This window comes from Schistocerca serialis, chromosome 3, assembly GCF_023864345.2.
Source record: "Schistocerca serialis cubense isolate TAMUIC-IGC-003099 chromosome 3, iqSchSeri2.2, whole genome shotgun sequence".
NCBI lineage: Eukaryota > Metazoa > Arthropoda > Insecta > Orthoptera > Acrididae > Schistocerca > Schistocerca serialis.
The window spans coordinates 834,121,664-834,142,807 of record NC_064640.1 but is presented as its reverse complement, the minus strand read 5'-3'; the positions used below and the strand labels follow the sequence as shown (position 1 = coordinate 834,142,807).

The window sequence follows — 21,144 nt, the reverse complement described above, 5'->3', positions numbered from 1 at the left end:
CATCCATTGGATGCCGTACGTCACTTTCCCAAGTCTGGACGAAGATCAGACGTCTTTTTTGTACCAGATCCCAACAGGTGTCCCTGGCATTAACATCAATGGTGTGTTGTCAACCGGCGCTAACGCGATTGCTGAGCACTATGCTTGAGGCTCTGCTTCGGTGATCTAACCCCCCCCCCCCCCCCTTTTGCACCCTTAAACGGTGGATGGAAAGGAAAGCCCTCTCGTTCGCTACACCCCACAGTGAACCCTATAACGCCCCATTTACATAGTGGGAGCTCCTCAGTGCCCTTGCACATTGCCCTGACACAGCTCCTGGGCCAGATCAAATCCATGGTCAGATGATTAAACATCTCTCATCTGACTACAAGTGACATCTCCTTGTCATCTTCAATCGGATCTGGTGCGTCTCGTCTTTCCATCCCAGTGGTGGGAGAGCACCATCATTCCGATGCTTAAACTTGGTAAAAACCCGCCTGAAGTGGATAGCTATCGGACCATCAGCCTCACCAATGTTCTTTGTAAGCTCCTGGAGTGTATGGTGTGTCTGTGGTTGTGTTGGCTCCTGGAGTCACGTGGTCTACTGACTCCATGCCAGGGCGGCTTCCGCCAGGGTTGCTCTAACACTGATAATCTTGTGTCCCAAGAGTCTGCCATCCGAACAGCCTTTTCCAGATGCATACACCTAGGTGCCATCTTGTTTGATTTACAAAAAGCATATGACACCACCTGGCAACATCATATCCTTGCCACATTATACAAGTGTGGTCTCAGAGGCCCACTCCTGTTTTTTTATCCAAAATTTCCTGACACTTCATACTTTCCGTGTCCAGGTTGATGCCTCCCATAGTTCACCCCATTTCCAGGAGAGAGGGGTCCCGCAGGGCTCCGTATTGAGTGTATCTCCATCTTTAGTTGCCGCTAATGGTGTAGCAGCAGCTGTAGGGCCATCCATCCCACTGTCTCTGTATGCAGACGACTTCTGAATTTCACACTGTTCCACCAGTATTGGTGTTGCTGAGTGGTGCCTACAGGGTGCCATCCACAAGGCGCAGTCATGGGCTCTAGCCCACGGTTTCCATTTTTCGGCCGCAAAGTCGTGTATAATGCACTTCTGTTGGTGTTGTATTGTTCATCTGGAACCAGAACTTCACCTTAATGTCGATCCATTCACTGTAGTGGAGACATATCGATTCTTAGAACTGTTTTTTGACGCCCGATTGACTTGGCTTTCTCAACTCAGTCACCTTAAGCAGAAATGCTGGCAGCACCTCAATGCCCTTCGCTGCCTGAGCAACACCAATTGGGGTGCAGATCGCTGTACGCTACTGCAGCTCTACAGAGCCCTTGTTCAATCCCGCCTTGAGTAAGGGAGTCTGGTTTATGGTTCGGCTGCACCCTCAGCATTGCGTTTGCTCGACCCAGTGCACCACTGTGGCGTTTGCCTAGTGACAGACACTTTTAGGACGAGTCTGGTGAATAGTGTCCTGGTGGAGGCCGGAGTCCCTCCATTGCAGGTTAGGCGTGCACAGTTGCTCTCCAGTTACATTGCATACGTTTGTAGTTCTCTTGCGCATCTGAATTTCGGTCTCCTTTTCCTGCCCGTGGCGGTTCATCTCCTGCATCGGCGGCCCAGGTCAGGGCTTACACTTGCAGTTCGTGTTCAGACCCTTCTGTCTGAACTTCAGTTGTTACCTTCACCACCTACACTTGAGGTTCATTCACGAACACCTCAGTCGTGTACATCTAGGCTGCAGCTTCGATTCTCGTCATGTACCGGGGCCACGAAGTGGTTTACACCGATGGCTCGATGGCTAATGGTCATGTTGGCTTTGCCTATGGTCACGGAGGACATATAGAGCAGCATTCCTTGCGTGATGGCTGCAGTGTTTTCACTGCAGAGCTGGCGGCCATATCTCGTGCTCTTGAGCACATCCACTCATGCCCAAGTGAGTCATTTATCCTGTGTACTGATTCCTTGAGCAGTCTACAAGCTACTGACCAGTGCTACCCTCATCATCCTTTGGTAGTGACCATCCAGGAGTCCGTCTATGCCCTGGAATGGTCCAGTCATTCAGTGGTGTTTGTCCGGACCCCAGGTAAAGTAGGAATCCCAGGCAATGAATTTGCCGACAGGTTGGCTAAACGGGCTATGCAGAAACCGCTTATGGAGATCGGCTTCTCTGAAACTGACCTGAGCTCAGTATTACGCCGCAAGGTTTTGTGGCTTTGGGAGACAGAATGACATAACCTCAGTACGCACAGCAAGCTGCGTGCCCTTGAGGAAACTACGAATGTGTGTAAGACCTCTGTGCGTGCCTCTGCGTGCCCTTAAGGAAACTACGAATGTGTGGAAGACTTCTGTGCGTGCCTCTCACAGGGACTCTGTGTTTCTCTGTCGGCTCCCCATTGGCCATACGTGGCTGTCTCATGGTTACCTCCTCCTTCGTGATGACCCACCTCAGTGTCACTGTGGCTCACAAATGACAGTCGTCCATCTCTTGCCGGACTGCTCACTTTCCGCCGCTCTGCAGCGGACTTTTAACCTTCCCAGCACCCTACCTTCAGTGTTGGGCAATAATGCCTCAACAGCAGCTTTAGTTTTACATTTTATTCTTGAGGGTGTGTTTTATCATTTTCTCCAAGTTTTAGCACATGTCCTTCATCCCTGTGTGTCCTCCACCCTCGTGCTTTCAGGGTGGGGGTTTTAATGTGTTGCAGAGTGGCTGGCTTTTCCTTTTTATCCTCATTGTCAGCCAGCCATGGTAACGTGCTTTTTTGATTTAAGATCTTCTACCTGTTTTTTGCGTCTTTGTGGTTTTCTTGTCCCCTTTTGTCCATTTAAGTGTGTTGACCTTCAGTCGTTGTCATTTTTCCTTTCATTCTGTTTGGTCTTGTCTCATTGTCTTACTCTCACCCTTGTGGCATTGTTTCCTTTGGAACAGTGGACCGATGACCTCATAGTTTGGTCCCTTCCTCACTCTTTTAAACCAACCAACTAGGCCAATCTTTGTGCAGTCTGTTGATTACTGGCTTGCCCAGCATTATTTGTGCCAGGTTTACTTAATTGGTACACTACATGGCTATGACAATTGAAACATAATGTCCTCCCTCTCTCTAAAAAAAAAAGAAGAAGAAGAAAAGACTTTATAGATGTGTGCTGATGGGATGGATGACCATTGAGGCGAAATGGTCGTTAGTGGTAACCTCAGGTGAACCTGCCACACCGTAGTTTGATAACACCTACATAGGCAGTCAGTGCTCTCTATCTGGGTGGACTGTACAGAACCCAAGCTGTTTGTGGGAATGCATGTGGATCCCAACTAAGACGAAAGAAATATCTCCACGTTACGGGTGGGTCATTAGCAGTCACCAAAACCCTCTGGAACTGCACCAGGAAATTGAACTTTGATCATTGTTGAAAGGCACAATCTTGTCAGAATGTCTTTGTTGTGGAGTAGAAAAACACGATACCCTCAGCTACCATAAGGCCTTGTAAGTTGTAGGGACGTCATGGACATTGACACTGCTGAACTGAAAAAGTAGTGGGGAATCGGAAGCATAACAGAAGAGAGGAATTTGATGATGTAAGTGAATGGTGAACTGTAGAGAACTGTTGCCTTCATCGTAACATTCAGTTGGCTATCCTAGAACTCATCAAGGTTTTATTTATTATACTAAAAGTAAAACTTTAGGTACCCAATCTAATGTGGTGCTACAAATGCCAATGGTGTGGTAACACCACAGGAAAGACACCTTCAAAGCCAGGACATTATGTTCAGTGCCAGACTTCTGTCTAAATTGCTCAGATAGTCAGCTGCTAGGAGCAGGCATTGCGTGGTATTTTTAGAAGAAACGAAAATTTAAAAAATTATGTTGGTCTTTAAAATTTCCCGTACTGAGAAAGAAATAACATAATACCTTGCAACCTCCTCTGTTCTGCATCTACATACATACTCTGCAGGCCACCTAATGGTGCCTGACAGAGGGTAACTTGTACGAATGTTAGTCATTTGCTTTCCTGTTCCACTTGCAAACAGAGTGAGGGGAAAATGACTGTTCATATGCTACCATACGAGTCCTAATTTCTTTTACATTGTCTGTGCAGTCCATATGTGATGCTATGTTGGTGGCAGTAGAATTGTTCTGCAGTTGGCTGCAGATGCTGATTCTCTAAGTTCTCTCAGTAGTGTTTCAGGAAAAGAATGCCAGCTTTCCTCCGGGGATTACCATGTGGGTTCACGAAGTACCTCTGCAATACTTTCATGTTGATTGAACCTACTGGTAACAAATCTACCGACACGCTTTTGAATTGCTTTGATGTCTTCCTTTAATCCATCCTGATGTGGATCCCAAACACTCTAGCAGTACTCAATAATGGGTCTCACAAGTGTTCTATACACTATTGCCTGCCCCCCCCTCCCGTTTCCAGGGAAGAGAATGTTTTTATCACTTATATGAATGATATTCCATAACAGAATATTTGTTTGTAACCTATATAAAATCAGGTCACAGATATCAGGATATTTAGACTCAAAACTAAAGAAAATCCACTTCCGAACAACACTGTCTTCCATGCTCATGTGCAGTCAGGTGTCTGCTTATATGAACATGGTCTCCTGCATAACGGACTTGTAAGAACTTTACAGTTAGTTGGCTAGTTTTTGAAGCGATCGTCTCTGAAGCTGGGTGTTTTGCATTGAAATGCAATTTTGGCGTTATTTTTGAATAGACTCATCATTGATTTTGAAGGATATTATTGCGTTTTACTTAACAACGTGTACACATTTTATGGAAGCTTTAATGCTGCTTGGAAGTCCATGTTCAAAAGAAATGGACTTGGCTGTCTTTTAATCTAGGTACCTTAAATATCCTGTTAAATCATTGGGTCTTATCAATTGGTATGAGCCTCTTATGGTGGCTGTGAACCAGCACACAATTAAGTTTTGCCATTTCATTTTTTTTCCCCCTTTTTGTCATCTCTGCCTTTTGTGGTGCTACAATAAATGCAGAACACCATGTATTAAGAGATACAGTCTAAATGTGTGTATTTTTAAACAGTGGAGACATTGGGCCATAGTGTGTAGATGGAGGGGGGCGGGGAGGAGAGAGAGAGAGAGAGAGAGAGAGAGAGAGAGAGAGAGAGAGAGAGAGAGAGAGAGAGAGATTGTCTACATCTGACAAAGGACTTAGTATTTTAGCTTACAGTGTCAAACAGTCTTCTTTCAGTGTGCCTGTTTGCCACCAAGCACCTCCCATATGTGGTGAGTAGTAATCTATCTTTTTGATATGTAATTATCAGTTCCCTTAATTCTACTATAGAGTTTCTTATTGGAACACATCAAAAACTGAGCAGTTGTTGTGGTGAAAAACTACTATAACAACCTTAACTGTTCGCTTTCCAATTTTTTAATAAAAGAAGGAACACTGACTAGTGATACCATTATTCAATATGTGTGGGCCATTTAAACATAATACTTTCTTCTTATTGCAGAAAATGGAAGCTGGATCCAAATGATAGTCAGCGTGCTATGGCTAAATTGTACAATGCTGCAGAGCAGTGCAAACACATTTTGTCCACAATGAGTACAGCTCATTGTTTTATTGAGTCTCTGTGCGAAGGAACAGACTTCAGCTACAATGTGACGAGAGCACGATTTGAAAATTTGATTAGTGCAGCTGTGAAAATGTGCACTGCCCCCATAGAAGAAGCACTGAGCCAAGCAGGTATCGATTGCAGAGACATAAACAAGGTGAGTCATCTGGTAGAGTTACTACCATTTTACAACATCACCCTTTCTCCATCCCTTCCCCAATCCCTCATACCCTTCCGTGCCCCCAACCCTGCCTTTTACCATTCCTTTTTGCACTGCGTAACAATTCTGAGTCAGGTGTTTCTTCTTGTGATAATGCTCATGTTCTATTTCTAATTTTCTTTTTATTTTATTATACTGTATTGCTCTTCTGTGTCAGTGATTCAAGGCAGTTGAATTTTCAAGCTCTATGTCTACATACGTACTCGGCAAGCCATCTTATGGTGCATGACAGAAGGTACCTTGTACCAACACTAATCATTTCCTTTCCTGTCCACTTGCAAATAGAGCAAGGGAAAAAGCAACTGTCTACGTGCCTCCATATGAACTGTACTATCTCTTATCTTATTGTCATGGTCCTTAAGCAAAATGTACTACATTGATGGCAGCAGAATCATTCTTCAGTCAGCAGCAAATGCTGATTCTTTGACTTTTCTCAATAGTATTTCACAAAAAGAATGTGGTCTTCCCTCCAGGGATTTCCATTTCAGTTCATGAAGCACCTTAGTAATAATCATTTGTTGATCGAACCTACTGGTAACAAACCAAGCAGCCTGCCTGTGAATTGCTTCGATGCTTCCTTTTATGCGACCTGGTGGGGATCCCAAACACTCGAGCAGTACTCAAGAATGGGTTGTACTAGTATTCTATACTTGGTCTCCTTTATGGATGAACCACACATTCCACACGATATTAGGCAAGTGTACTAGTTTCTTTGGCTCTTCATTGTATGTCACAGATGCAAGGTGGTGGTGGTGGTGGTGGTGGTGGTGGTGGTGGTTTTACATTATTCTCCAGTTCTTTTCACTTACCTATGTTTCCTGTTAGGAAACACTGTGTGTGTGTGTGTGTGTGTGTGTGTGTGTGTGTGTGTGTGTGTGTGTGTGTAAATTCTCAAAATATGTGAATGCATAATGTTTGCCTAAAAGAACAGACACCACGGTGCAGAATCTGCAGCTATGAAAAATTATATGTAAATTGAAGGGGGATAACTGCTGTCAGCTGCCGCAGGACGTTAAGTGGAATTGGTGGCGATGAGCGAGAATGTGTACTGGACCGAGACTCAAATCTGGGCTCTCCTGCATACTAGACAGGTGCAGTAACCACTGAACCATCCGGGACACAGTGTGAAATTTAAACTTCTGTGATTTCTCCAAATAAATGTAGGCAAATGCCAGAACGGTTCCCCTGAAAAGGATGTGGGCTATTTCGTTCCCGATACCTGCATACACTGAGCTCGTACTCTCACTTCCTTGTCATTGGTGGGCTATAAGACCCTAATCTTCACTTCTTCTTTTATTTACCATGAGTATTGCTGTCTAGTGTATACCAGCAGCAAGTGCAAGGCAAATAAATGAGAATATTAGTTCATATGTCTTAGCTGCTTCAGTTCAATTGTCAAGATTTTCAGCTCCGATTAGTCTGTCGCAAGCTGTGCTGCTGTATGTAAGAAAGCAAAATGAGTGAACTGTGGAAGCGCTCAGTATTTTTAGATATGTTGGTCACAGAATATGGGAAGTAGGCAGAACTTAAGAGCTCTTTTTTTTTTTTTATAGTGCATTTTGCGTGATCTCAAGTTGATTATGGTTGTGTGATGTGTCAGTATGCTCAGTCATTCTAGATGAAAACCTGTGAAGCAGTCAATCATGCGGAAATAGTGTTAGCCACCAAACCTTTTATGATCAGCTCCACTGTATGCTCTGAGGCTAGCAAACCACCTCTTGTAATTGCATAGCAGCTCATCATGGTGTGAGAAGATTATAAAGTTTCCTCAGTGCAGAAGATTTGTGAGCACGTATTGAGCCTTTGGAATACATAGAAGTCAGGGGAAGCTCATGGAGGCCAGACGGATTGAACTTTAAAAAGGTAAGTAGGTTATTAGTAAATGTTACTACATGCGACATAGGGTGAACCTTCCATCTACTAGCCACAATTACAAGAATTGTGCAATTGAACATCTCACAGACAAAGTTGTAATTGCCGCATGTGCCTTTAGAGTTGTTACCAATGCAGAATGTAAAATTTGTTAATCAAACTCTAGAACCTGACCTAATCCATTCCCTGGAATGATTTATTGCTGTGCAGGAAGGGGTCATTTCAGCCAAGCACTTAATGCAACACGTAGAGCATTTCAGAGAAGGATGACGACATATGACAATGATTGTGAGTGCTGCAGTACCAAGTGCTACAGTGGCTCTGACTCTGGTGCGTGTAGCTTTTATTCTTTTGAGGTGGAGAGCCAGTCATCAGCATAAACCACCAATACTCCAGGTTTTAGTAGACTGGATCCATAGAGCATAAGAGAGAGTGAGAGTATAACTTTGTAGTGTGAATGCAGAGTAGGTGTAAATTTAGGATTAAGAAAAAAGGAAGCACTGGGACAAGCCATGAAGGTTTAAATTGCCAGAAGTGAAAACAAGTGCAAAAAGAAGACTTCTAAGCAAATAGCAATAAGCAGCTTAGTAAGAAAGATTTGATGCCGTATCTAACACGTCAGCAACTTGCTAGTTGTTTTGGGTATAAAATTTATTTGTAATTTGTACAAACAAGTAGTGTGATATGAAAATGGTGCGTCTTGTTCGTGTGTGTGTGTGTGTGTGTGTGTGTGTGTGTGTGTGTGTGTGTGTGTAAGGGGGGGTGGGGGGTGCTTGTAAAGTAGTATAACACAATATAGTTAGCCTTACTCAAATTCAAAAAAGCTATCGTATGTAGTAAAGGCAACTATTTAATATCGGAAGAATTTTTTAATTAATATTGTATTTAACTTTTCTTGCAATATAAGAGACACAGATAAATAAGATGTACACTACCAGAAAAAAAACTTTAATAATGAATGTAAAGTACATTCTTTTTGAAGCATGCAGAATGTTTTTAGATCTTCACTAATTTGTCAGGTCCTTTCTCTCCTAAATTATTTCTTAATTTTGACCAAACAAGCCAGTAGGTGGAGAAGATCCTCTCAATGGATGCAGTGCTAGCAGGGCAAGAAAAGGGGCCTAATAAAGTAATTGTAAGAATTGGTTACATTTTGAATAAGTTAATAATAGGAATTTTAATTGAACTATCGTCAATGTGAAAAATAGAAAAAACAAGAAAACCCACAAACTAAATTTGACCCACTGGGTTTTTTTTTTTTTTTTTTTTTTTTTTTTTTTTTTTTTTTTTTTTTTTTTTTTTTTTTTAAAAATACCCATGTTTATCTCAACTCTTATGTATGGCCATATTAGAGTAAATCTGAGCAGTGCATTGCCACAGCTATGAAAGCAGGCGAGCACGGGATGTTGTCACTGTAATAATTCAACAAGGCCAGTGCAGTGTTTTGATGTAGGTTAGCTTGTTGAAACAGTGAACTCAGCAGTACTGCATATACTAATGCAGCAAAGGGCAAGGCAGTTGTCCAAACTGACAGTGGCAGTGGATTTTTTTGGATACGTGACTGATAGTGCTGCATATGCATGAATGAATGGTGCACTGCTATTGACAATAAGTACAAGTAATTCTTGTAATGGATTTATTCTTAGTCTTGCAGCCGAATTGGGGCGACAGGGTTTTGCCAAATGAGGATACCACGTGGACCTGCCAATAAAAAGTCACTGGCTTGAGGCCACAGATGGACAACAGCTCTATACACTAAGTCCCTCCCCACAATTAGTCCCAATTTGCAGTGGACTACACCAGGTTATCTCCAGTAGCATGGCTGACCACTGCTCAGAGTGCAGCAGGTATCCACACTAGGCATCTTCACATGGTAGGCATCCCCTACTGTGACTCAGCTGAGTGTCAGCCGGGGCCACACAGCATCGTCAAGAACATGCTGCAAACGCTCGGGGCAAAAGCCGCATCAGTATTGTGTGGAATGTGAGCAGCCAGCACAGTGGAATTCAGTGGCCAGCTGGCCACTGATAGAGTCTATCGAGCAGCTGAGATGCCTCAATGTAAGAACTTGTTAGATTTGCAGCTGCCTTTCCCTGGAACCTCTTGGGCTCCCACCTCGCCTCCGTCGCCTGTTTGCACCTTGCTGGCTCGTAGCCACTCCACCCTGCACCAGGGAACACTGTAGTTAGCACACTGGATTCATATTCAGAAGGACCAGAATTCAAATCGACATCGAGCCATCCACATTTAGGGTTGTCATAGTCCCTCCCTCTCCCCCTCTGAAATAGATATAGCATTTGCTGGGATTGTTCGTTACAGAAAAGCTTGTCCTATTTCCTTCCTCATTTTGATCATATCTGTGCTTGTGTTCTCTCTCTCTAATTACAATGAACGCTACATTGCAATCTATTATCTTCCTTTTCCTTTCTTTGTGGTTTTTGAGGAGGACAATGAGTGCTATTGCATCAGTTGCCACTTTGATTCCATACTAAACTGCAAGCACAAGGTTTCATTTCATATCAATGTGATTCAAAGGAAGAATTACACAGTAATTAAATTTCCAGGGATTTCCATGAATTTTGCCTTTAAGCAGGCAAAATATCTGCTTGCCATCTTCTTCCAGGGCAATGATGTGGAGCACATTTGGTAATGCACAATTCATCAGTTGTCATTTATAGAGTCCACTTTTCACAAATTTTTAATCCTGAAAGTGGTTCTTCATGTCAGAAGCTGACACTGGCATTGACAGACAGTCTGTCACTCCCTTGCCATTCCAAAAGCAGTTGACCTGATCTTAAACATATTTTATGTTGGCATCTTCTATACTGTTGCTGTTTTCCCCAATCTGTAAGATATGGTGTATACGACCCGGGACAACCGGGAGATCTGGGAAAAACCCGGGAATTTGTTCATCCGGGAGAAAACCAGGAAAAACCAGGGAATTTTTTAGAATTCTGGAAATTTTTCGTTGTTTTAGTTTCCTGTTAAATTTGTGTAACTTTGACTGGTAAGAACCAATACTCTAACAAAGGATATTACTGTATCCCGCTACTCCAGAATAATACTGCAGCATTAAAACATGAACGAGAGAAAAAAATGAAAATAAAACTTAAATTGCAAACGAAATGCGCCATATAAAATAACACAGTGCACGTACAAGCGTCTGTCAACAGCAAAATGTGTTAAAGGCTGTAGGAAGACTATGCAATGCTTCATAACAACGAATTGCCTGCGATGAGTGTGACGTCACAACTGTTTAAATTAGATTCATTTAAGCAGTTACAAGCGGGCTCATGCACACGCATACGAGTAATACCTTCTCCCGCTTCTGGCTACAGGAATGTGGCTGTTGGCTGTGCAAGCAGCAGTAGCAGCAACCAGCCACATGGGGTACCTGGAAAAATTTTACTGGCGCGCCCAAGCTGCCACATTCACGGGTGCGCAGCAGTCCTGGATCTAGTGGAGGGGGGGGGCGGCAAACAGTTGTATCTGAACCAGGCAACAATTGCGGGGGGAGAGGGCAGATTCATATTCATGAGGGGGAAAAAACCTTCTTTTACAAAGCACCTAGCATCCAGCGCACGTCGGTCTGTCGATTGTTCATATGATTTTGAAATGCACCTCTGCTGGTTTTTGGACATTTTTGAACACATTCTAAGTTGATTTTTGAATGCGTGCATAGTGTACGTGATATCTCTGCCAGGGGAATCCTCATCACATCTAGACATGAACTTTCCTCCAGACAAAACGGGACGGGGCTATACGAGCTGAGCGGAATAAAGCCGAACCGGTGAATGCCAACTGCTGCTTGTTTATGTGGTTGATTTGGTTTGCAAATGTTCAGCGTTGTTATAATTACTAGCAAAATCCATAGATTCAGATTACCAGAGTTGAAATAAATGACTAACAGGAATAACAGGTAAGAAAGATTATGTATTATCTTCTCGGTGTATCCAAGAAAGTGAATTTTGACGGAAAATTTTTGGCCACATCGCTACATAAGACAGGGCCAGTTGTAGTCACAAGCTAGCAGCTGCTTAAGTTCCATTCTGGGAGTAGTGCGGAAAATGCATTGTACGAACACATACTAACACCTAACCGGAGAATAATCGTTGGATAACTAAACCAGTGATTGTGGCAGGGTTAGTAAAGTTAAACGGAGAATGAGTTTTGACAGTAGTAGGAATAGTTACAGAGTTAGTGATGACAAGATTGTTTGTTAGTACGAGGAAGGAGAAGAAATGGGGACATCACACAAATTATGGAAGAATATGACGATTCCAAATTCATACAAAAATTTTATTCTCGTGCATGAAACTGGAGCATATGAATGAAATTTGAAACTAGTTCCTAACATAAAGCTTTTTGATTGTAGTAGGAAAATAGATATTTTGTGTTGCTACTTCATGAATTATATTGCTGTAATATAAAAATGATCATTATTGCCAAAACAGTCTTCCTTATTTGGTGTGTGTTACAATTGCTGCAGTATTGGAATGGCCTGTTTCATTTTATCCAGGAAACAGTGACAAAATAGATGTAGTTAGATTGAGAAACCACACCATTCTTGGGTGCTATTTGTATTAACAGCTTTTTCAGTATTAGATGACATTTCGATTTATCATGTAGCAAAATGTTTGACAAACTTTGATGAGGTAATAGCTCTTTCGCAGAAGGGAAAGCACACCATGTAAAGCTGTAGCAAGATTAGAGAGAAAAATCACTAGGACCTAAGGATTGAAGAAATGTGTACTGTCTTGCATGTCTCTTGTCTTTACTGGTTTTAGGTATCCTATATTTAATTTTATGTCACACAGAAGAGCAAGTTATTAGCTAATAGGTAATAAAGAGTCCTGATTTTGTGAAGAGTTCTTGTTCTCCTGGTTACAAATAATCCCATCCAGTATTAATTGCGTGTTTTTTAAAAATAAGAGGGGCAGAATGTCAAACCGGCTGACTGGGAGAAGGAGAGACACTACAGGAATTTTAATTTCCACAGTCCTGAAATAGTTTGATGGGATTCGTTACAAAATATACACCTTTGAGTTACACAGAGCGAAATACAGTGATGTGTGGTATAAGAATGTTGTTTGAAGAGGCGTGGCACTGCACTTCGGCACACTTAAGACCAAATAACATCTCTTACATTTCCTCTCAGATATATGTTTTATGTATCAGACTCTTCAGAAAGATGTGTGCTACAAAATGAACTTTTTTGAATTTTTTTTTTTTTTTTTTTTTTATTTATGTGTGCACAGCAGTCTGAGCTATAGTGGAGGGTCTCCACGTGACATGTGTTTACGTTTAGTAATTTTTGTGTTTCCTCTTCGTTTACTGCTCTCACGTCAAATGAAAACTAGACGGATTTCTGTGGTTGGGAGCTATCAAGTGAATTAAAATACATTCACATAATTATGGTAGGCTAAAATGTGTTACTAGTATCAGAATTTATTTTATTTCCACCTTTCTGACAGTCAAGCATTAATCACCTTGCAGAACAGTGTAGTTATTTTTGTCGGTTTTCTAAAGAAATTTGGCTTTTATTAAGCTTTCCTGCTGAGGCAGTAAATTTATTTGACACACAGTGTTTAATTCCACTCCATTGGCTAGTTTCAACTGTTCACTGCATTTCAAGTGCACGATTCCATCTTCTAGCACGTACGGAATTATGCCATAATAAAGATCCAAACATGAGATAATACAGTACTGGTACTCCAAGAAAATTTACATCCTGAAAACCACACTGAAAAGCTTAATATGAGGTTGAGGCCTACATCATTGGGAATCTGGACATGCGAATGTGCGCTTTAAGTCAAACTATGCTTTTTAGTATGGTTCACGAACTTCAGATGCTCTTGATGTGTCCTCTGATGTCCTGTTTCTCTTATGACATAATGTAAGAAAGATCTTTTAATGTTTTACATGTACGAAGATACGGGCTTCCTACGTCACCGTAGCTGTGCAAGCGTGGTGACGCCTCTTATCTGGTGCTCTCTGGCAACTGCTGAAATGAATCTATTTTTAACAGGTCGCAGGAAAATATTGAGAATTTCGGTTCGAAAAGCGAAATTTTCAAAGTAAATTTCCTTTTACGCAAAAGGAATTATGTGCAAGAATGTACAATGAATTTCTTAAATCGCAGAGTGTTTGCTCTCATTTAAAAATCAACTCTTTGATAACGAGCCATTTAGAAGAATTTTGAGCCCAGAAGAGCAGAGATTTATGTCGGTATTAAAAATTTTACTGGCGTATTTGTGTGATGTATCTTAAAGTGGAACATGCACTAAACAGATCAACATTATATGTGAAAGCTTAGCTTCTCCTATAGCTTATTAATATTCGAGACAAGTATTCTATGTGAAAGCTTTGCTTTTCGTGTAGCAACACTATGGATATTAACTTAAGCCATCAACTTTTCCTTTGGTGGAATTCGAATTTATACTTTCTTAATACAAAAATATGCAGCATACATGTTGCTGCCCATCAAAGATCTTCCCAGAACGTGTTTTTTCCCCCTGAGTGTCATTTTCTAAAGTGCTGAGAAATTCTATGCTGCTGTATAAAACCATATCCGTTCAAAGGATTGATAAGTTTTACAGTTCTGACGGAAAGTATAATGTCACTTAACAGGGAAAAAGTGTATTTTCACACGGGAGAAAATGTATTTTTCACCGGGAGATCCAGGAATTTTTTCTCCTTGTCCCCGTATACACCCTGTAAGAGATCTGTGTGTTCCATAATTGTTCTATTCCAATGTTATAAGACTTATTCCACTGTCTACAGTAGATACCCTGTGGAAAGTTTGCTGTGTGAATGCCATGACATGTATCAAAATGGTCATGTGCACTGATGTACATCCAGCACACATTGACACTGATATAAAGGAAAATTGGCTGCTCTTTTGGCTAGGCCATGTACCTTTTGTAGCTCATACAGTATATTCTGTATATTGTGTCTTTTGTGATGTACGTAGATTGCTGGGCTTCGTTTAGAAGGAAGATATCAACTCAAACTAACATTTATTTGTCTTGTAAAGTAGTTTTTTCCGTCAGATTTATACCTTTTGTGTTTATATTTTGAGATGTCTTACACATGAAGCTGTTCTCATCCTTATTGGTAACAGGTATAGTTAATTTGAAATAAATGTGTGATTGACTGTTCAGCGAGTCAAAATATGGGGAAGAGGCATCATACAATTGTTGTTCTTTGTTGCACTGCACATGCTTATTGTGATGCTGTCTCTAGAGAGCATGAGGATTTATAAGTGATACCATATTGCAAATTGTATAGCATTGCTGCTGTTCCTCCATTGACTCACTTGTGAAGCACAAAGCTGTTTCTGTCAAACAAAGTGTGCTACTTAAATATCATTTCACCTCTGTTATGATCTCTTCAGATACTAGTGTCTCCGTTTTCTTGTAATGAAGACGAAATACAAATTGAAGCAAACCGTTCTCTTATTTTTGTACAGCAAGTAAATGAACAATCTCTCATCATCCATTTGCACTTTTTGTACATCATCCACCTTTAATATACGTCCATGGTTCTGCCCGAGATTTTGTATAATGTTTGTATGAGATTTGTCTTAGTGGATGGCGCGCTATTGTTTTCCAACATTTGTATACAAGAATTCGTTTCCTGACGGATGCATCATTGTAGCACCTGGTTATTGAAATATATTGTTCTGCGTCAGTTTTGGGACAGAATGATCCATAAAGTGAAACAGCATGACTCTGTTATAGTTATGCTAAATACGTAGCTTACAAATTACTGACAGATTGCTACTTACCGTAAGCATTGTGGCCCGAGATGCTGGAAATGGTGGCTGTGTGTGTGTGTGTGTGTGTGTGTGTGTGCGTGTGTGTTTTACCTTCTACTTATGAAGCTGTGGCCAAAAGCTATAAGTGAGTGTCTTTTAATTGTGTTGTCTGCAACTTGTTGTTTCTTCTTCACAGTAAGTAGCAATCTGTCTTTTCCTACATTGCTGATATTCTTTTCTGGAGTTTCCATTGTTTGATTACAAATTACTGAATTGTTTAAGAATTACTATATTGACCAGAGTAAGATTTATGTTACTCGTTACATAAGCTCCCTCTTGTATGTCTATTTAACTTTTCAGACCTTCTCTTATTTCTACTAATGTTATGAGTGTACTACAGAATTCTGAAATATTTCTTTTAGGTGCTCCTGTGCGGTGGATCTGCGAAAATCCCAATAATTCAGCAATCTGTCTCTGAAATGTTTCCCAATTCAGAGTTATTATGTAGTGTAAATCCTGATGAACTGATTGCCCTGGGTGCTGCGAAGCATGGTAGTTATCTGAAAGAACCATTTGACCCAGGTTGTGATCATCTATCATATGATATCCCAGTTGCAACAAAATCAATTTTTATGAAGGTAAGGAACTCAGTTAGTGTAGTTCTGATTTAGTCCTATATCATCACATGATCTCCTTGTGAAGATCACCAGTTAGGAACTTCTTGAGTGGTTTTGAATGGTTGGTGTGCGTAAATACTTTTGTTATTATAGATTGCAGCAATCAGTCATCCTTTTTAAATTTTATTATACAGATCTAGATTTCGTGGGTGAAGCCCGATCAACAGGGACTTACATCCTTTGAGTGAAAATAACAGTGCATTGAGAATGGCTAGCTTCTAGCCGAAAAGTAGTTCTGCATAATAAAATTTAAAAAGGATGACCAATTGGTGCAGTCTATAATTTACAAGTTAATATAACAGTCCCTGAGTGCAACTGCTTTCCGAATGTAAGGTAACCTGATTATTATTATTATTATTATTATTATTATTTCCTGTGTTGGTGTTAGTTCAGATCATGTTAAGCTTTGTTGGCAGTGAGCTTCATTTTCTTCTTTTCTCAAAATTTCTTCATTCAGTTTCTTCCAATTTTGTTGTTATAAAAATTAATTTCCACACAGTTGTGGAAATTAAAATTAAACTCCAGTTAGCAGCAACATAGAGTGGTTGATATAATGCTTGCAGGCTTCTTCCTTGTTATACTTTCCGTTTCCTGATAACAGCTGTTTTTCAGATATTAGCATGCTTCACCAAAACCAGTTTCAGATTCAGGATAAGTTGTATAATTTAAATGAAAACTGTGATCCATTTAACATAAACTGAATTTTAAAACTATTGCTCTGGTTCATCATGTAAAGAACATACTGAATTTTTTTCTTTAAGTCAGATAATTTCGAAAGCGTTACGGAGATGATAGATAAACTCCAGTGGAAGACTCTGCAAGAGAGACGCTCAGTAGCTCGGTACAGGCTTTTGTTGAAGTTTCGAGAACAAACCTTCACCAAGGAGTCAAAAAGTATATTGCTCCCTCCTACGTATATCTCGCGAGGAGACCATGAGGATAAAATCAGAGAGATTAGAGACCACACAGTTGCAAACTGACAATCTTTCTTTCCACGAACAATAAGAGACTGGAATGGAAGGGAGAACCCGATAGAGGTACTCAAGGTAGCCCCCGCCACACACAATCAGGTGTCTTGCAGAGTATGGATGTAGATGTAGATATTACTATATAACTAATTCCTTGAATATAATAGAGGGAAACATTCCACGTGGGAAAAATATATTTAAAAACAAAGATGATGTGACTTACCAAACGAAAGCGCTGGCACGTCAATACACACACAAACAAACACAAACATGCACACAAAATTCTAGCTTCCGCAACCAGCGGTTGCTTCGTCAGGAAAGAGGGAAGGAGAGGGAAACACGAAAGGATGTGGGTTTTAAGGGAGAGGGTAAGGAGTCATTCCAATCCCAGGAGTGGAAAGACTTACCTTAGGGGGAAAAAAAGGGCAGGCACACACTCGCGCACACACACACACACACACACACACACACACACACACACACACACACACACACACAGTCACAAAACTGTGTGACTGTGTATGTGCGGGTGGATATGTGTGTGTGTGTGCGCGCGCGCGCGCGAGTGTATACCCCTTTTTTCCCCCTAAGGTAAGTTTTTCCGCTCCCGGGATTGGAATGACTCCTTACCCTCTCCCTTAAAACCCACATCCTTTCGTCTTTCCCTCTCCTTCCCTCTTTCCTGACGAAGCAACCGTTGGTTGCGAAAGCTAGAATTTTGTGTGCATGTTTGTGTTTGTTTGTGTGTCTATCGACTTGCCAGCGCTTTCGTTTGGTAAGTCACATCATCTTTGTTTTTAAATATAACTAATTCCTTGATGTGATAACAATCCATTTTTATATTTCAAGAAGAAAACTTACGTTCACATTGTCATAAACAAGGGTATTTCATACAAGGAGGTAAAAAGCTAATAATTATAGTGGAAAACTAGTTGAAATGGAATTGTTGAAATGGAATTGTTGAAATTTACATCACATAAGGAACTTAAACTTTGGGATTAAAGACCACTCGATGAAAAGCAGAAGTGTTGGGATGTTGACAGGCACAGACAAAAGAAAGAACACTTGCAGACTTTTGTAGTTATCCATTGAAGAGTTAGAGTATAAAACACACACACACACACACACACACACACACACACACACACACACACACACACACACACACACACACACAAAAATAGACTAATGGTGCCAATGCTGTTTTGTGGCAGATGCAGTGGTTGTGATGGGGGTAGAACGTGCTGGGTGCTTGGATTGGGCCTTGGTCTGCCACAGGGATATAATCCCTGTGTCATGGGGTTGGGAGTTAGGGTTGGCATAGGGATGGGCTGGGCTGTTCTGTAGTTTGGGTGAGCGACAGAACACCACTTTAGGAGGGATGGGAAGGATCTCTGGTAGGATGTCCCTCATTTCAGAGCAGGATGAGATATAATCATAGCCCTGGCGATGGATATGGTTCCATTGTTCCAGCCAGGGTGATGCAGGTTCACAAGGAAAGTGCTGCTTTGTAACTGACTTGTAGGGATTGTGGTAGGATTGGGGTTGTGTGAGGCAATGGCACAGTAAATATGTTTGTGGACTAGGTTTGGGGATGGGGGTTGTATCATGTGTCTGTGAAAACCTTTGTGAAGGCTTCAGCATGTTGAGCAAGGGGGTTCTCACCACTGCAGATATGTCATCCTTGGGTGGCTACGCAGCATGCGAGGGATTTTTTCTTGTGGAAGGGATAGCAGCTGTTGAAATACAAGTATCGTTGGTGGTTAGTGAGTTTAATGTGGACAGAAGTGTGGATGGAGCCATCAGAGAGGTGGATGTCAGCATGCAGGAAGGGTACACGTTTGGTAGAGAAGGACCAGGTGAAACGTAGGGGAGGAAAAGGCGTTAAGGTTGTGAAGGAATGTAGATAAGTTTCAACCCCACCGCCACCCCACTGAACCTAGTCAATGAACAGATTTCCAGTGCCATATCCTCACACACCCTCAATCCTTCCACCACCCCAAAAATCAGTTACAAAGAACCGCCCCCTTTGTCACCCAGTATCACCTTGGACTGGAACAACTGAAATATACCTTTCCCCGGTGCTTTGATTATCTCTCATCCTACGCTGAAATGAGGGACATTCTATCCAAGATCTTTCCTACCCCTCCTAAAGTAGTGTTCTGTCACCTATCCACCCTACACAACATGCTAGTCCATCCCTATGCCACTCCCAACCACTTGACACAGGGATTACATCCGTGTAGCAGACAAAGCTGCAAAACCTGCCCAATCCATCCACCCTGCACCACCTCCTCCAGTCCTGTCACAGGCATTTCCTACCCCATCAGAAGCCAGGCAACCTGTGAAAGCAGCCATTACTCTGCTCCAAACGCAGGACAATCCTTTATGTCAGTATGGCTACCAAGCAATAGTTGCAGATGAGTCATCTTGAAAACACATCATCCAGTCCCATAATCATCCTGGCTTCATTATTTGGTAACCCACTGCCCCTGCACACTTCAACTAACATGCCCCAGGGGGCTCAGAATTCTTCCATGAGTTCGTGCATGGTGCTCACAGGGCCCCAAGTTATTGCAGACCATTCTTCCTTCCTGGGCTGCATTTCCTCCCCCGTGTCCTTTCACTGCCTTCTCTCCTTCCCCGCTATCACCTCCTCCCCCTTCCTCGATTATCTTATTTACGTCGACCTGGCTATCCATCTGGTTTCCTGTATTCCTTGCAGTTTTGTTTCCCTCGCTTTTTCTCTTTCATCGTTTTTGGCGTTATTGGTCCCTCTTTGTGGTTTGACCCCACTTCTAAATTTTCTTATATGAATGTGTAGTGTCTGTTCTTTTGAAGCAACAGACACCACACAGATCCCACAGCTGTGAACACTATACGTAAATGGAAGGGGACATTAAGTGGAATCGGCGGCATCGAGGGAAAATGTGTACTGGATCGGTATTTGAGCCCGGGATCTCCTGCTTACTAGGGAGGTGCGATAACCATTGCGACATCCGGGACACAGCATTATCGCAACTGCGTGAACTACTTTGGTACGTCTCACGTCCAATCCACACTCCCGCCAAGTGGTACCTATCAGCAGTCCCTGTCAACTATACTCCTGTCGCTACTCAGTTTCCCACAGGTCAGATGTATTTCGTGCATTCACACTGAAGAAAGTGGATCCATTGCCCATCCAGACTTACGTGAATGCGTAGTGTTTGTTCCTTCAAAAGAACACACACCACGTAGCTACTGCAACTGTGAACACTATTTGTAAATGGAAGAGCGGTCACTGCTGTCAGCTACACAGGGACATTAAGATGATTCCACTTAATATCCCACTTAATATCCCACTGCAACTGACTGCAGTTATCCTCCTTCCATTTACATCTAAATTTTCTGTTTGTAGTGTGAGCCATTTGGGAAAGAACTCCCTCCTTAGTGTCTATGGCATGGATTCCTCTGCCCACTTCCCTCCTCTCTTCCCTCCCTGCCGTAGCCCCCCTCCACTTCGATCACCAGCACGTCTAGCCAGCGCGTGTGGTGGGACTGTTATGTACCCATCTGACTGACCCCCTTGACAACACAGGACACACTTCTGATGCCTGAGCTGTTGCCTCCTCATATGTGCCTAGGAGTGGTTGCTTGTTATTCTGGAGAATCAGAACTCACTGCTATGGCCACCATACCAGATGCTTCTTGTTATGGCTGGGTGGCGTCCATGGGGCGAGCCCCTAATCGAAGTGAGTGGTATCGAGGTGAATACTTTGCACAAGAGGCATATCGAGCTCCAAAAACCTGGCCGTTCTCCTATGGCCGTCTCTTAAAGTGGTAATGTATCATTGAATGCTGCTTCTTATGATTCTGCCACCTTCCCTTCCCTGGCCACACCCTGGGAGGAGGTCCAGGCTCGCCGGCTTGGACTGAAACACCTTCCCTGCTACTGGGTCTGTACTAGGATGGACAGGGACACATTCACCCCCACAAATCTGCTATTTTTTGTGGAACATGCAGTTGGGTTCCCTGTCGATCAAAGGTTCTTCTTCCACCCAATCTGCAGCTAT

At 42.1% G+C, this 21,144-nt stretch overlaps 1 protein-coding gene across 1 annotated transcript in view; it reads left to right on the top strand.

Moving 5' to 3' along the window:
* The window catches only part of LOC126470840 (heat shock 70 kDa protein 14-like), a 213,947-nt gene that overhangs the window by 169,675 nt on the left and 23,128 nt on the right, over nucleotides 1–21,144 (top strand). Inside the window, exons 6-7 of the mRNA XM_050098855.1 lie at nucleotides 5,495–5,753; nucleotides 15,870–16,085. Coding sequence (XP_049954812.1) covers nucleotides 5,495–5,753; nucleotides 15,870–16,085 — 475 coding nt within the window. The remainder of the gene's footprint in view (nucleotides 1–5,494; nucleotides 5,754–15,869; nucleotides 16,086–21,144) is intronic.